Here is a 17152-nt window from a genome sequence, read left to right on the forward strand (position 1 = left end):
AGCCGATCCAGGATTTGATCATGCCACAGTCCACCAGTGCATGAATTTCGCCTAATATTTTGCTGGTAGTGTCCACACTTTGCCTCATCCAAACCTGTAAATCAGTGTATGGCCTCACTGGTACCGACCTGCTCTCAATTACGTACAGAACTGTGAGGGGTGTCCCTTTGAGAAATGGGCCCCCATGCGAGTACTTGCTGCTTGGCCCAATATCAAACGTTTCGTGGATTTGTCTGCCTGCCTAGTGGGGCGCTTGACGCTTCCGCTACACTTGAAGGGCCAGAAAGTTTGAAGTGACTGAACTGAAGAGGACGGGGCAGATGCCTCAGTGTGAATAATCTGTCTCCCGACTGCACGCTGTGTATATGGAGTCGCTCGGGGCTGTGTGCCCTGGAGGGACATGAACCCTCATTAGCCTCCTTCGGGAGCTCAGCACTTCCAGAAATTAGATCAGTATGCACTTTCAGGAGGGCGCTGGGGTCGTGGGTGACATTTTGACCCAATTACACTGCGCAATTAGGTTACATGTACATGCTCCTGAATTCTGACCGCTGGCAGCGTGCTGAGCGCGCCGCTAAGTGACGCCGGCCATGCTTGAAACGCGGCCCAGTCTGCTCGCGCCATGTGCGCGTGACAACTGATCCTGCCGCGCGCAGAGGGCCCAGTCTGGCACACACAGCCAGCACTATTATTATATTTATCATAAATCCGACAAACCACCCGGACCCCTCGTTTCTGGTTACATTAGTTACAGGATCTAAACAGCATTGGAAAAACCAGTAAGTCTGGCTTTAATGTGCCAACACATGCAAAGACACACTCAAATGCTGTTTAGGTGGGTAGCATGTAAAACGTAGTTTATGACATTAAAACCCGTCCTTTTGATTTTTCCAATGTTAGAAGAAAGTCGGAAAAAGGATTGCTTTCTATACAGAGTACATATAGGAGAGAGGTAATTATTTTACTTTTCAGACGTAAAATAGTTATCCATGCAATCCAATGGAAGCACTTCCTGAATGAGGAATGTAACAGCAAATAGTCACAGACATGAGGTTAAAGACTGGTACTCATCTCGCGGAACTCAAAAGCCACTCTATGTATATTTTAAAGCATTGGTAACATAGGTCGTTCCGACGCTCCACTATCAAGCCAGACCTAAAGCGACCAGGTGAATTTATGCATGTATGAATTCTTCACCCATTTGCCTCTAGAAGTTCATAAGTTCATAAGTGTTTTAAAACTGCATGCACCAACAATGTTGATTTACCGGTGAAGCACTCATTTATTGTATTATACCTTCATTTATATAGCGCTTCATACATCTGATGAGGCTTTGCAGATGGGTAGCACACTCCTCCAAAGAGTGTGCTTGGCTGGAAGGGTGGTGGTTTGTAGTGGTGGCCTGTGTGAGAAGGGTTTCCTGTTAGCATGATGACCAGAGCAGTGATATTACCATGTTACCTTGGTAATTGTCAATGTGCTATGGCACGAAAGAGTTGATGTACCATGTGAGAGCAGTAGTGTAATAGCAAGGATCACATGGGCACTGATGGAGGCACAGAAAACACCCCGTGTTCTCATACCCAGCTGGGTAGTAAATTATATGTATAATAGGGCGTGCTGTCTGCCCCTTGGGCTCCAGTACCACTGCACCTGCTGCACTAATGATAGACCCCTGGATGCAACTTGCACGCAGCATGACTTAAGTACTAAATGGCATACATTTAAGCACTTGTAACTTTTTATTTTATTCTGCACATGGAAAATATTTTACACAGGAAAATCCTCCTCTCTCCCCTTTCCCCCAATCTGTAGTTTTCACACTTTATCTCATCCAGTTTTCAAACTTGCTCCATGATTTCTTAACACTGTCTAGAGGTGAGGAAAGTGAGTATGAACAATCACTAGGAATGCTAGTGACTACCCATCCAGTTACCACTCTGTGTATCCCTCCCATTCCCAATTGCCAGCCACCCCCCTTCCCTAGGGACCCCAATGTTCCCATCCATAACCCCAAACGTTAGACTGTGAAAATGTAGCCACTGCCGGGTTTTCTGAAGCAGTAAGGTCTATCTGCAGCATCATAAATCACAGATCCGGATTATATGAATTCAGATCTATAACTTATAGTCCCAGGCAGGACTTTTTCCTCACCCAAGTAAATCTTAGATATACATACAAGCGCTTAGTAAAGTGGCCAGGGGGTTGGGAAAAGTCTGCCTGAAACGGCCTTCTTGGCTCATGGACCTTTACAAATAATGGTATTTTGCAGAGTCTGCGAAGGGCGCATTCTTTCAGCCCTTTCACTGCTGTTCTGCACTAGGATTTGCTGAAAAGACGTCTGCAAACAGACCCAGGCACACACAGCAACAGCAGTACAAAAACTTGCTTTGGAGGAAATTACTTTATGTATAAAGGGGAGAAACCAGTAACTACTAGTATTGTTTGAAACCAGTGGGGTGGGTTGCGGCGCGATGCCGAAAACACTCACCCATGCTGCATGTCTCTCGTCCTGGGTGATGAACAGGAAGGTGCTTCCCGACTTCCTGTAGTGCCAGCAACCAATCCTGGCGCTGCTCTAATGCTGCTTTCAGCATGAGTGCAGCTCCAGCACTGGTTGGAGCAGGTTAACCCAGCGCTCATTTTGAGGCTGGGGGCCTGTACCAGCAATCCTCATGCTGTTTCACAGCCCTGGGACTGCTGGGTCTAAAGTGCGCATGTCAGATAGGTCGGCTGTAGACAGCCAGCCTATCCGACATGTGAACTGGCAGCAGTCATCATGCTGCAATTGCAGCACCCCCACCCAACAGCGTGGGCCTGCACTGCAGCGCACAGACTAATAAAATTGCAATAACCATTTCATTATTCTGTGAGTTTACCTGCGGCGCTCGCTTCAGGCGGGACGATGCGCCTCCGCTCATTAGTGTCTCTTTTTGGAATTAGAAAGATGTTTATACAGCTAAAGAGACCTTTTTTACACCGTAAACACAGATTTTATCAGGAAGCGTAAGTTATGTATATATGTAAACCTTGGTCAGACTTCCACCGAATGAGGGGTGGGGGTCTTGGAAAGGCAGGGATTGGTAAGAGGGTTGAGTTCATCAATGCAAGAGGAGCCATTGGTGGATATTTGAGGGCTTGGCCATGGACAAGGGGAGGGTTGTGGTGCTCATCATTGGCAATATAACCACTCCTATCATCCCCAAAAACACAGCTTTGCAAGTTATAGGCAAAGCCACAGATAATCACATAATTGGGGATTTGCTACATTTGCCACATGATTGATTGTCTGCTGCATAATCTACAGATTATAACAAACAAAAATGTTTCTAGCTCAAACGGATCAAAAGTTCATAAAAAAAGCAGTGACACTTGTTGTTGTGCAGTGGAAAGCTCTTCTCAAAGATTGACTGCTCATTTTTCAGTAGCTTATTACCGTATTTTTATGGTAATGTGGTACAAATGAGGTGAATCCTTTGCTACGGCACTGAACTAGGGGTGGGCGGTGGGCAGTGAGCTCTGCTCCGCTGGAGGAGCTAACTGAGTTTTTGGAACTCGGAACGCGGAGTTCAACCAAAAACGCTGCTAGCCCCACCAACAGAGCAGAGCTCAAAGCGTGCACACTGCAGCCCAGTTATGGGCTTCATAGCTCAAACGCAGACAGTCTGCGCTTGGGCTGGTGGCCCATAACTGGGCTGCAGTGTGCACTCTTGGTCAGACGTCGACGGCATGGAGATGCTGCTGGCGCCAGCTCCAGATCCAGATCCAGGCCTCCCTCCACCAGCAGCCCAGGAGAAGGGGGCAGAGGGAGGCCAGGCTGCTGGGAATGAGGACCCCCTGGGAGAACCCAGGTAAGTCCTCATTTTTATTTCTTCTGTGCACACTGCTGCACAAGAGGCCTGACCAGGCCCGACCCTGCATCCTCCACGGGATTCCACTGAGTTTGAAATCAACTTCACAGAATTCCGCGGAGTGGAATTCCGTGAGTCCACCCACCCCTACTGTTAACATGGGCAAAAATGACAACAAAATGAGCCGCGTTATACTGCATAATTTGCCTTTTCTTTCCATATAATTTAGTCAACCCTGCACCATAATTTCCTTCTCTAGTGCTGCATAATTCCAGGTGCCCTGGTTGTAGGTGGGTTTACAAACCTGCAGAGAGCCCATACACAAGCTGTAAACCCACTATATACAGGGGTTTCCAGCTCACTATGTTTTTGCCATGGGACATTGGCCCTTCAACAGGTGACACTGTGAAGAATTCTGATCTCTTGTGACCCATGGTGGCTCAGTGAGAGTTGGCAGGCCCGTATGTTATAGAATATAAGCAATGCAAGAATCTCTGTTCCCTCACATGATGAGGTAAATACGAGCAGATACATGGTGTGTGTTTTTTTCAAGATTGTTTCAAGATAAAAAGAAAAAGGTCTTGACAGGGTGAAAATGGGAGGCATGCAATCATTTTAATTATGGGTGTGAGATGTTTTCTCTCTCGAACTCCACTAATTCTCGTAAACAGTATAGTTACTAAGAATAGGTTGCTAAGTATTCTCTGTGTGTTTTCATGTTAAAAATTAGTACTTTCATAGTAACTTGTAAGTTGTCTGAGGCAAAGATCAGTGTCAAAATTGCAATCAAAGTGGTTTTAAAGTTAACTCATGAGAAACAAGCATTGACAAAGGCAATCGATCTCACCTATATGTGTTTGTCAATGTATTTTATCCAGGCTGTAGAGCAGCGTATCTGCAGTGCAGCATGGCTAAAAGGTATATAAAAAAGTGCTATGATGCAGGAACGAGAAGTTAATAAAAGACATATGACACAGAAAACACTTCCACCATCTTAGCACCTTTTTTCTGCTGATGGGGGTTGGCAGCGCACACACAGGGAGGGTTGGGGTTGGAAGTAAAGCGGCACAATGGGAGATTGGAGTGGAGGTATGAGGCAACACGGGCAGTGTTAGGGTGGGAGGGAAGGAGCAACACAGTCAGCCGGAGGGAGGGGGATGGGAGGGAAGAAGCAACACAGACAAAGGGGGCATAAGGAGGGAGGGAAGATGCAACACAAACAGACCTGGTGGGGTGGAAGGAAAGAAGCAACAAGGACGACTGCGCTGTCCAGAAAATATTCAAAAATAGTACCTCAATAGTATCTCAGTCACAGCAGCAGAAGGACCCCAATCAAGAGGAAACAATCAGTACTTGGTCCATGCTCCAGAAGAAAGAAGAGGAAGTGAAGCCAGCACACACTGCCCAATTAGGAGGCAGCAAATGAGAGTGACAATGAACATACTGGTGGTAAGCAATGGGCGGGCTCCAAGCATCATTTAAAAAACAAAATCTCTCACTAGCAAAACCGAATGCACTAGTGCTTGTGAGACATAAAAAAGCCATGAATTCTCAGTACTAACCAGCAGCTGAAAGCAGTTTTGCTACTTTATGGTGGGCAGACCATAGACGTATTAAAGTAGAAATCTCTAGAGTTATGAGCAGGACAAAACTCTAGATTTCCGTAAAAATTCACACAGAAATAAAAATAACTTGCACACCCCTAATTTTAGTGCTGGGTCATTAACACATTTGCAAAATGATTTCGTCAAATCGTTAGATCTTACGCCGCAGCCGCAAATTATAACGTAGTGCAGTTTGGGGTAAATACGTTTCACAGGTTTGATGATACAAGTGTTCAAAAATGAAGGTTTGTCTTTTCAGCACAAACTCGCAGGTGCGGCCAGGGCCGAAAATCCATACAAACACAGGCCCTAAAACATGGAATTAGAAAGAAAAAAACAGCAAAAACCCAGATGCCGGGAAAAGTTTGCAATACTAATACAGAAGTAAGCGGCAGGAATGTAACCATGTGAGTATTGTTAGTGCAAGGCTCGTACCTTCTAAGCAGAACCTCTCTGATCATGTTTTCTTTCACTTGACAGCTCCCCGAGCAATGAAAAATCCAGGGCAAACCATTTCAAAGGCAGCATGCCCCACATTTCACACAGATGAGTTGCAAAAGTGACACGCACAGGTAATTGTCAAACTTCTGCATCTAAACACATCCCCCGGCACCCTCCCCCTGAACCAGCCCACCCATTATGAGAGGTATTCTCTGAGCTCCCTGTCCAACGTGCAACGAGGGGACCAAGAGGAAAATATGCATATGGTCCGGTACCGCCGAGGCCTCCCTCCCCACCCACAATCAACCCTCCCACAAATGTCAGTGTACAGAACTCGGGGAATAAATGTTTTAGAGTAAATATATATTTTTTATTAATTTAGAGGAACTGATCAGCCTTTGAAGGTAAATTTAGCCTGCCTGCAATGAAAGGATGCCAGTATTGTCAAAGTGCATGGTGCCATCCACGTCGGTCTTTTACATTTCTACATTATGAATCGAAGGCACAGGAATACAACTTGTCCAAGATCACACAGCTCGAACATGGCTCTGTACTACATCAGGTTCCGGCTGGAAACCGAATTCTACCGGCGCAACGCACGAAAACTGCAGTGGCGACTTCCAAACAGTGCAGACCGTGGGTGATCCCGGGCACCCAGCCCACCACCCGAGTACCCCCACTCGCTCTCCCTGGAATCACAACCAGTCCTGAAGGCGCCCTGCTGAATCTAACGTGGCTCTCATCACAACCTCCCACGACAAGTACAAAAAATACCTCTCCGTGGTGGGAACGGAAAGTCTGCACGGAAAGACTATCCTGTGCCTGGAGAGATAAACATCAAAAACACAAGGAACACTTCATAATCGTTCTCGAGGGCCGCACCCAAAATCCGGAACTCGTTTACAGGGACCGTGGCGCTTAATCCAAGAGGCCACTCAATTCAGGGAAGATCTAGAAATTTAAAACATTCGTAGGAAGTACATATGTAATTAATACTGGAAGGGCGGGATCCCGTTTTGGTGTCAAATCGTGTCTAATATATACTTCTGGTTGGTTGATGTACACCATTTCTTGTTCTCAGGCCTGAAATGGCCTGGTTCCCGTGCAAAAAAAGAGCTGAATAAAAATATTGTAATCTACAACTGCCCAGAGGGTCACAACTCAAACTGCTTGTGTCTGGCATCCAGAAACCAATATTTTTAGGGTGATTTCACCGAGGAGTCAACAAAATCAAGTGAGGCTGGCGCCAACACAGATTGAGATGACTTCCTTTATTCACACGAAAAAGCACATATCCATAGTTTAAAAATCACAACACGCATCAGCATAGTTGGGCCTAGAAAATAGGATGTATTTCCTGTCCTCAAAAAACACTTGTTGATGTGGCCTGAGCTTAATGGGTCCACCTTAAGTTCTTAACACGTATCAACAAAATATTTGTTCCCTCGATTTATGCACAATATGTGAGAAGCAGGTCACACCTTAATAACTTATATAGTACCTAAAATTTCCCAACACACATAAACTCCATGGTCCTACAACTGTTAACTGGCATTATGTGAAGTGGTCAATTTCAGCCATACCTGATGCTAAACAAGCAAGGCCTTGTAGATAAATTCTTACCATTGATAAATCTGGGCCTACACGTCCCAGCAGACTTAGCAGTTTTACCTTAAAATCCAGGACTGCCTGGGTGAAAGGCACCCTTATGATGAAGGGCTAAGTGGCAGCCATGTTAGTGACATCAAGTATCTTGTTCCTTTGGGACGAAATGAGGACCACCGCTGGCAAAGTCTAAATCACTTTTAATCCAGATGGGTTATAAGTATATTCAGGAATACATTTTATTTCTAAACAGTATCTTACTCGGTAAGGAGATACTTAGCAGGGCACAAACATGCCTCCCTCATGCTGCTAAGCACTATGAGGGCAGGCATAGCTTGCATGTCTGTCCTTTTCTTAAAATTAGAGTTTGTCTTATTCTATAAAGGTTATAATTAATCCCTCGATCAAAGACAGAATAATGCTGTATTGTGATGCTGCAAAATACAGTTACACAGACATTGGCACAGATAGATATCTCAGAACCTGAATTCTTTATTATAAAAGTGGGCTGCGCTTCTCAGAAAATTCCTGAGACACTTTTGGCTTGGAAACTGCTCTTGGATCCTTATTGAAAAAGATGACCATTTACATAGCACACATCTCATAATGAAAAGTATCTTGGCGCTTTGATAGCAGATGTTATGCAAATGCTGAACTAACTGGTACTCATGTTTTCAACCTCGCACTAAAGAAGGTCTGACAATGCTTTATGGCCTGGATTTAACCTCGTGACCTTGAAGGATAGGTTCAAACTGGTGACTTGGAGGTAACACGCACATTTCTGTAGCATGAGTGGAACCTAATGAGTTTGTGAAGAGTTGAATACCAGAATTCCGTTTGTATACATACGTCCGTGCATCAAGGGCTCAACCAACAGAGCAGTCTTGTCGAGATTGCAATCTGTGAGTTGTAGATTTCACACTGATATCTGCAGCATGCACTCAACCCACCGAGCGAGCAAGCAGGTGGGTAATTTATATAGCGCAATAATGAACAAAATGGACGTGGCGGTGCTTAATTCAGGCCACTTTTAGCTATGCCAGTTAGTTCAAGGTGCAAGTGTCTGAAATCGAAGAGGAATGGTTGGTGAAGCACGGCGCGGCCAGCTTCCTGTCCTAACGTCACTGCTCTTGCACACGACAGCAAGCGACGCCCCGCCCCCCACAGCTGCCCCGGCTCTCTGACAGCCAGCCTGCACCTGTCCACTCTCTGAACGCCGTGCCTAATTGCATGCCAAATGTGGCCATGTTTTTCTCCGCTGCACCAGCCAAAATCCCCCTCTAAACGCATTTCAGGAGAAACACAGAGCTGTGGCTAAAAAATATAAAAAAAATACCCCTCACAAATAATTTCTAAAGTGCCTGCATCCGGTGCCGGCGACTTAACATTGCCAGTACCTTTTGTAGTTAAAAGCACTTGGGTGTTCTCTGTAAGACGTTGGTTAAGGTACTTGGGCCTGCTTGCAGAACACAGTACAAAAATATTTGTGATTTCACAGACAACTGTTAGACCACACTTCTTAATATTCACAGTTTTAGTAAGTCAATGTTTAGTTTTTGTTGCATATTTAAATAACCCAGCCCAGTTTATGTATGGCCTGCTTTAAATACCTAAAAGAAACCGAGCCCCTTAAATACAGCTTTGTTTTTACTTCAACATTGGAGGACCAGAAGATTAATGGATTCAGCTCTAGTCACTCCCTGGCCAACGTAACGCTTATCTCTTCTAGGACAGAACTCCCGTTGACCAGTCACAAGTAGAGTCTACTGGACCCAGTTGGTAACATGAGGGTTTTTGACACTTGATTATCTAATCCCAGATCTGCGTGTAATTTGTAGATCACAGATTTTAAACCCAGCAAGATAACTTACTGGGGTTAGCGCCGTCAGAGACTAGAGTCTCCCCTGCTTTGGACTGAGAGGAGAAGGGAGTTTGGGGGCGGAAATAGACCTTCTGTGGAATTTCACACCCGCGGGCACTCACTGCGGCCAGGAAAAGATGAATCCGCTGCTGGAACTGTCCAGTTCCTCTCCCAATTGTGTATATTCCTTTGAGTTGTCTTAAAAAGGGGTCTCTAGTTGGCAGTCGGTTTGCACCCTCTCCAAGTAGGGACCCTCACTCTAGTCAGGATAAGGGAGATACCAGCTCAGACAACCCCTGCTCACCCCCTTGGTAGCTTGGCACGAGCAGTCAGGCTTATCTCAGAAGCAATGTGTAAAGCATTTGCACATAACACACAGTAATAAATGAAGACACTACAAAAGGACACCATATCAGTCTTAGAAAAATAGCCAATATTTCTCTATATTATAAAACAAGACCAAATATGATAAAAATCAGCCATAGAGTAATAAATATATAAATTCTGCAAGTTTTAACTTAAAAATAGAGTTTCTTTAAGTCAATAGCTCCACCTGGGGCTATCACGTTGTAGTGATCAACAAAACCAACAGTTCAGGCCGGCCACGGCGTCGCGGGCAAGCTACGGTGTTGGGAAGACCCGCAAACAGTACCTTTGGATTTGCAGGGCCTTGTGATCCTCGCAGTGCGCTCCAGAGGGTGGTGTCGCTGGTGTCACGGTGTCGGTTCCAGAGTTGGTGCGGGAGTAGTCAGGTCCTTGAAGTCACATGCGTTGCGGATCGAACTCCGGGCTGATAAAGTCAGGAGCACTGGCGTGGATGATATTGGGGCTGGAGAGGGAAGCGGGACGGTGCGACATGCGGTGCCCACAGGTCATGGTGCTGGCAGCGGCTCGGTGACACTGTCCAGCACCATCGGTGAGTCCAGAGCTGCTGTGTGAAGTGGGGCAGTGCGAGGGGCGGGGTCACCAGGTCATGGTGCAGGCAGCGTCATTGTTGTTGTGGAAGCGCTGTTGTCGGTAGGCCCAAGCCAGCAATGCGGGACGGGACAGGGCTTCGTGACCCTCACGAGCGGTGTCCACAGGCCACGGTGCAGACAGGATGCCCGGTGACGACACTGGAGTCGATGATGTTGTTCGTTGGTGGACCAGAGCTGTGGTGCGGGACGGTGTCTCATGTGCCTTGTGAGAGGTGATCACAGGCCACAGTGCAAGCAGCGGCGCCTGTGTCAGCAGGAGCGGCGGCGTCGGTGATGCCCAAGCTGCGGTGTGAACAGATGATCCTGGAGTTTGGGGCCCACAGGTCACCGTGCGTGCAGCGGCTCGGTGAAGGCCTCCGATGACACCATTGGTGAGACCAGGGTCACAGTGCGAAGCGGGGTAATGCGACTCTGTGCAGCGTCAGCAGGTCATGGTGCAGGCCAGTGGCATCGTTGGCAGCGTCGCAGTGGTTTCTCCTCTTGAACAGCACAAAACACACGGTTCCCAGTGCTGCAGGTCGAGGAAACTGAAGTCTTTGGTGTCCCTGAGAGGCAAACTCTACTCCAAGCCCTTGGAGAACTCTCTCAGGCAGGACACACAGCAAAGTTCACCCTTTGCACTCTTTTTCAGGCAGAAGCAGCAACTGAAGGCCAGTCCAGCAAAGCAACACAGCAAAGTGACAGTACTCCTCCTCCAGCACTTCAGCCTTTCTTCTTGGCAGAGGTTCCTTGTGATTCCAGAAAGATTCTAAAAGTCTGGGGTTTCGGGTCTTCTTCTTATACCCCGTTCTGCCTTTGAAGTTGGCAAACTTCAAAGCAAAGTCTCAAGGGTTTGCAAGATCCTTCCTTCTCCAGGCCAGGCCCCAGACACACACCAGGGGGTTGAGACTGCATTGTGTGAGGGCAGGCCCAGTCCTTTCAGGTGCAATCGACCACTTCTCCCTCTACTCTAGCTTAGGTGGCTCATCAAGATATGCAGGCTACACCACAGCTCCCTTTGTGTTACTTTCTAGAGGAGAGGTGTGAACAGCCCAACTGTCAAACTGACCAGGCGGGGAATCCACAAACAGGTAGAGTCACAGAATGGTTTAAGCAATAAAATGCCTACTTTCTAAAAGTGGCATTTTCAAACTCACAATCTGAAAATCAACTTCACTAAAAGATGTATTTTTAAACTATGAGTTCAGAGACCTCAAACTCCATATATATATCTGCCATCAAAGGGAATTTGCACTTTAAAGTTATTTAAAGGCAGCCCCCATGTTAACCTATGAGGGAGATAGGCCTTTCAACAGTGAAACCCAAATTTGGCAGTATTTCACTGTTAGAACACGTAAAACACACCAGTGTATGCGCTACCTTTTAAATACGCAGCACCCTGCCCATGGGGCTACCTAGGGCCTATCCTAGGGGTGCCTTACATGTACCGAAAGGGAAGGTTTGGGCCTGGCAAGTGGGTTCACTTGCCAGGTTGAATTGGCAGTTTAAAACTGCAGACACAGACACTGCAGTGGCAGGCCTAAGCCATGTTTACTGGGCTACTTATGTGGGTGTCTCAACCAGTGCTGCAGGCCCACTAGTAGCATTTGATTTACAGGTCCTGGGCACATCTAGTGTACTTTACTAGGGACTTACCAGTAAATCAAATATGCTAATCATGGATAAACCAATCAACAGTACAATTTACCTAGGGAGAACTTGCACTATAGCACTGATTAGCAGTAGTAAAGTGCGCAGAGACAATAAACAAGCAAAAACAGACCTGAAAAAAATAGGAGGAAGAAGGCAAAAAGTTTGGGGATAACCTTGCAAAAAGGGCCATTTTCAACAAGTTGGTTTCTGTATTTAACAACTATTCCTTCCCTTATCCTGCCACTGGGTATTAAGTGACAAATATAGCCTGGCAACATGAGTTCAACCCGAGCTAGGATTAGAATATGTGGCCTACAGGTTGTATAAGTCTCTGCAGCAGCTCCTAAGCCACGTAAGCTATGTTACTGAGAGTGGAATCTGTGAGCTGCATGTTACACGTGGAACCTTAAAGCAGGCACTAACGACAAGAAGCTGTCTTGCTGGGTTTGAACTCTGTGAGTTGCTAATTACACACAGATCTCAGCAGCAGGTACTCAAATCATTAATCAATCTCAGTGGGATTAGATAGTCTAATGTCAAAAACCCTTATTTTACCAACTTTTCTAGACTAAACCATTTGTGACTGGTCAGATGGAATTTTGGACAGGCGGTGACAAGTGTTGGGCCTGGCCATGGAGTGGCTAGAGCTGATCCTACTCATCTAGGGTACACCATTGTTATCGAATTTTACAGCAAGCCATAAAACACAGGGGGTGTTATTTAAATATGTAGAGTAACCTACTATCATTGTGGTTACCAAGATTACTAAAAAGTATGGTCTTACAGTTGCCTTTGAAGTCACAAACATTTTTGTTACCTGTTGTGCAAGTAAGCCTCCATAGCTTAGGCAATGCCTTAGAACAAACACCAAAGTGATTTATTCATTAACTTTATTTGAATGTATCTGGATTTTTAATTAGTAAGATAGCTGGCACGACCTGGCAGCTTCATGTTGGCTTTATTGACATATGGTATAGCTACAGGGCCACACAAGTGACACCCAACTCTCCCAAGTGTACTACGGTTGGTCAGTTCGATCTATGGCAGCTACAGCTCTCCTCTACAGATAAATCTATGATATGTGATTTTTGGGCCTGATGTATCAAACGGTTTTACCTTTCTGTGTCTATGGGAAAATGTGCTGATACATAAGGGTCTTTGGTACGTATGCAATCACTATATTTATGTTTCACTCACTACCAATCATGATTGAGTCAATCAATTTTTATTCAGAACTCTCCATTAAATGCTATTAATAATTTATAATACAAATATAAGGTTTTTTCTGACATTTACTGGCAAATTTATAGAGTAATAAACCCCTTTCTGGTCCCATCGTGACTCCTTGTCAAGCCAGAATTTTTCCACCTGAGGTCTTGGGCCTCGTTCACAAAACTTGTTTTCACTTTAGTCTAACGTGCATGCACAAACAGACTTCGCCAAGTGTAAAACCACTTGTAATACACAGAAGTCAGTTTTGCACTTGTAAAAGGATTTAGTCACACAAGGATTTCTGTGAGTAAATCTTCTACACTGGGTGCTGAGTGGCGTTTAAGGGCTTGAATGCCACGGACGGTTTTGTGCACCCTCAAATGTACACATTTGTGAGTATTAACAAATCATTTTCTGACCCCTTCAAACACTGGAAATAGTTAGTGACTCAATTTCCAGTGTAGGAAGAAAAGGTACACACCCACGAGTGGGGGGGGAGGGGGTTGTAGTGGCTTGTCCTTGGGGAAGAAACTGTGTTCCCCTTGTAGAAAAAGAAATATTAGCAAACTGCGTTTGGACTTGCTCTGTTATTTAACTGATGCAAAAAATATACGTGATTATATTTTTGTTAGTGAAAAAATAATTGTTTTTTTTCTAGAATTATATCTGCAAAACCATGTTTGCAGAGATATAACCTGAAAAAGTTTTGCGAACTCCAGACTCCTTTTTTAGATTCGGCTTGTTTAGTACTTCTGTAAAAGGCGATTTGCCCTGTTCAGATTTTCTTTTAGAAGTGGTGATGCTCTCGGTTAATATCCAATATGCAATCATTCAAGGCCTGAGCAGAACTGTATAAAATGTTGACAAAGTTAAGAGTGCCGATCATGTGAGCATGACCTGTTAGGCAGGGCGGGGATTCGGGATCTCAAGTTGCAAATAGTTTTGCTTTGTTCAAGTTGTGCCATGAGGGATTTGGAACACTGAACTTTAAATGTTCACAGAAACAACGGGACTTTCTATCAAAGAAAAGGGCCGTTGAAATCCTTAAATACATACAGTTTGAACGTTAACTTCTAAACAATAGTTCCAGAATCTGAATTTAAAAACATGGTGAGTAAGCTGGACACAACATCGAAGGGAATTTAGAAGGCATGGGATATTATCCAAGAAATTCTGTTCTTCAATTTTACCTTTAATTTCCTAAAATTGCATCTAAAATTTCAAACCGTGAAATGATGCCCAATTTAAAAGCACACTTTGCCAAGTGCATTGGAAGAAGACTATTTATTGGTTTTCAGACACAATTACGGAGTGGTTAAGCCACTATCAATCTCTTTTATTGACAGAACCCTGTTTGCATAATGTCTTCATTCTTGTGGCATTTGCCATTCAATAAATAAAATCTTTTTAATCAGCACTTAACTGCGACAGCGGAGTCGAAGCACTGCAAAACAGATGCTACCATTAGCTCGATATTATTTATTTTACTGGTATTCAGAGTGTGAACAAAAAACTATTAGAAGAAATGAAGGATTGAAAATGTGCCCTAAAGCAATTAGGAAGTTCTCTTAGTGGTTTGTTTTTACTGAAACTACATCAAAGCAGTCAAAGAATAATTCAATTAATATGATATGCAGCAAACACTTTTTGACCAAATATGTTAGGACTTGAATTGCTGCATAAGTTAAAGGCAGTCCTGTTTGACCCCAGGCTGAGACCTTAACATTCAGAGTTCTAAATCAAGTGCGTTTGACCCACACATAGTTTGCCTCTGTTGGGGTATAACCTGCAACATGTATCTGAGAGTGTAACCAAATATCTGCTTTACACAAAGTTTCTCCCGCCTGTGCAGCGCCACTAAACTTTGCTGGCTTTCTCTGTGCTTCCCCGACATCTCGTGGCGGATTGAGGCACTGCAGGCGCCAAAGGCATGGCTGCTATCTCCTTACCTGCTGCCGAGTCCTGGTCGTCCTTGTCGCTCCTGCCGTGCTCCGGTGCCCCCTGCAGGCGGTCGTTGCTGCAGCTGCCCTGGTCCAGGCGGGCCTCAGCCGAGGCGCAGCAGTAGCGCAGTACGCAGGTACCGCAGCAGATGGTCGCGTCCTCTGCGTCAAAGCGCTCGGGGCACTGGAAGCCGTCTCGCCAGGTACTTTGCGTGTCCAGCCAGCCGTGGCAGTATTCCCCAGAGCCCAGGGCCGGCACAACCAGGAGCGCCAGGAGCATCAGCAGCCCCGGTGCCCGAGGAGGCATGCTGCGGGGGAGGGCTCCCTGCTCCTCCTGGCGCGCAGCAAGGGTTGGCACCGGTGCAGGTAGACTAGAGGCAGCTCTCAGTGACGGGGCAGTGCAGTGGCGTAGCCAGAGTATCGTGGGCCCTAGAGCAAGGCAGGAAATTAGCCCTCTAGTTGTTGCAGAATTGTAAATATATCGCAATAATCAGGATTGGGTGGTCCCCTCAAGCCCCTGGGCTTCGGTGCCACTGCACCTGCTGCACAAACGGAATCGATGCCCCTTGTGACAGGGTGATACGAGTTGAAAGGATCGATACAATTCAAGAGTTCACATGCACTGAGATCAAAAGTAGTTTAAATCCCGGTAGTGGTTCAGCGCAACATTCATAGCCAGTCGTGGGGCTCCGTCGGGGTCAGTAGTACCGCTGGTGAAGTCCAAGTGCGAGACGCTTCTCCAGGTCTGAGGCAGGCACCGGGTAATTGAAGTCCGCTGTCTGGGCGCCCTACTGACGGGGCATGTGCCACATGGAATATAAATCCCAGTTGCTGCGGTGTTAGCGTGTCCACAAAAGTTACATTTGTAGTTCTTTGACCGCTGAGTCCGTTTTCAACGAAGGACTGAGGCTTGGGGCGTGGAGGGATTGGGGCGCCGGACCAGCCCGATAGGCTGTCTCTGAGTAACGATCTGATGTAATCCCACAGTACATGCGGTGTGCTGGGAAGTCCACAATTCTCCGCTGCAACTGTGACGTCACTCGGGGTCTCCCTTGAGAAGGATATCCTATGCCAGGGCTTTGGGGTGCTGTTGACGGCACCCCCTCTCTGTCTCTTTCTGTTACTTTTCTTCTTGGACATTAGCTGAACAGAGGTTGGTAAAGAAGACCTAATGTCCCCACGTAGAATTCTTCTCCTACAGACCCCCTCAACCTCCGAAACGTGCAGCAAAGCCCAAAGGGCACCCCCACCCGTTATTCACCGGCTCCCCTGAGACACCCTGTAGCAGAGCTCCCCGCCATCCCCTCTCGGCGCAGAGACACGCGTTCCTCTTCCCGCAGCAACTTCAAAGCGTCACCGCCTCCTCCTGGGCACAGCAATCAGAAGTTCTCCAAAACTTTCATTTGCTCTCCCGGCGCCACCTTAACACAGCTCTTTGCCACGGTACACACGAGGACGGAAACTCGGCACCCAGCGGCGTTCAGCCTGTGTTGTTGTGCTTCCCAAACATCCTCGGAGCGAAGAAACACAGTTCACGTAGTCCTGTCATGCTCCGTGCACCGGCAGCCACTGTGCGCAACCAGCAGCTCCGCTGCCCCGGCTGTGCTGGCGGCGTGTGAGTGACAGTTCTCCGGCCTGAGGGCCGGTGTGCAGCCAGCGAGCCAGCAGAGGAGTGAGCGGCAGCAGGCTGTGCAGGAGGAGTGCAGTGGCTCGGTCTCCTGTCCCCCTTGCTTGGGCGAGCCCCCTGCCCCTCCCTCTCCCTGCTCAGGGAAAGTTACACACCAGTGGCTCTGTCTGGATTTTGCCTGCATTAACATAGGCGCCCTGCTCACCCCCTCCCGCCCCCCCTGCACAGAGGGGAGCATGCGTGCTGGAGTCGACCGGGGCTGCGGGGACACTGGAGAATGCACGGCAGAGGGTGAGGTGGGCACCTCCATTCTGTCACGGGCAGACAAAAAAACAAAACCCTGAGCTCAGCTCCTTAATACTCTGGGCGTCATATGTTGATGCACTTTAAATGTTGCTCCAT

The 17152-nt window shown here is 46.6% G+C and overlaps 1 protein-coding gene across 1 annotated transcript in view; it reads right to left on the minus strand.

Moving 5' to 3' along the window:
- SHISA2 (shisa family member 2) overlaps positions 1 to 16905 on the minus strand; it is a 54541-nt gene extending 37636 nt beyond the window's left edge. Inside the window, exon 1 of the mRNA XM_069202232.1 lies at positions 15133 to 16905. Coding sequence (XP_069058333.1) covers positions 15133 to 15430 — 298 coding nt within the window. The 5' untranslated portion in view covers positions 15431 to 16905. The remainder of the gene's footprint in view (positions 1 to 15132) is intronic.
- Between the last annotated feature and the right edge of the window lie 247 nt (positions 16906 to 17152).

Source organism: Pleurodeles waltl, chromosome 8 (assembly GCF_031143425.1).
Source record: "Pleurodeles waltl isolate 20211129_DDA chromosome 8, aPleWal1.hap1.20221129, whole genome shotgun sequence".
Taxonomy (NCBI): Eukaryota; Metazoa; Chordata; class Amphibia; order Caudata; family Salamandridae; genus Pleurodeles; species Pleurodeles waltl.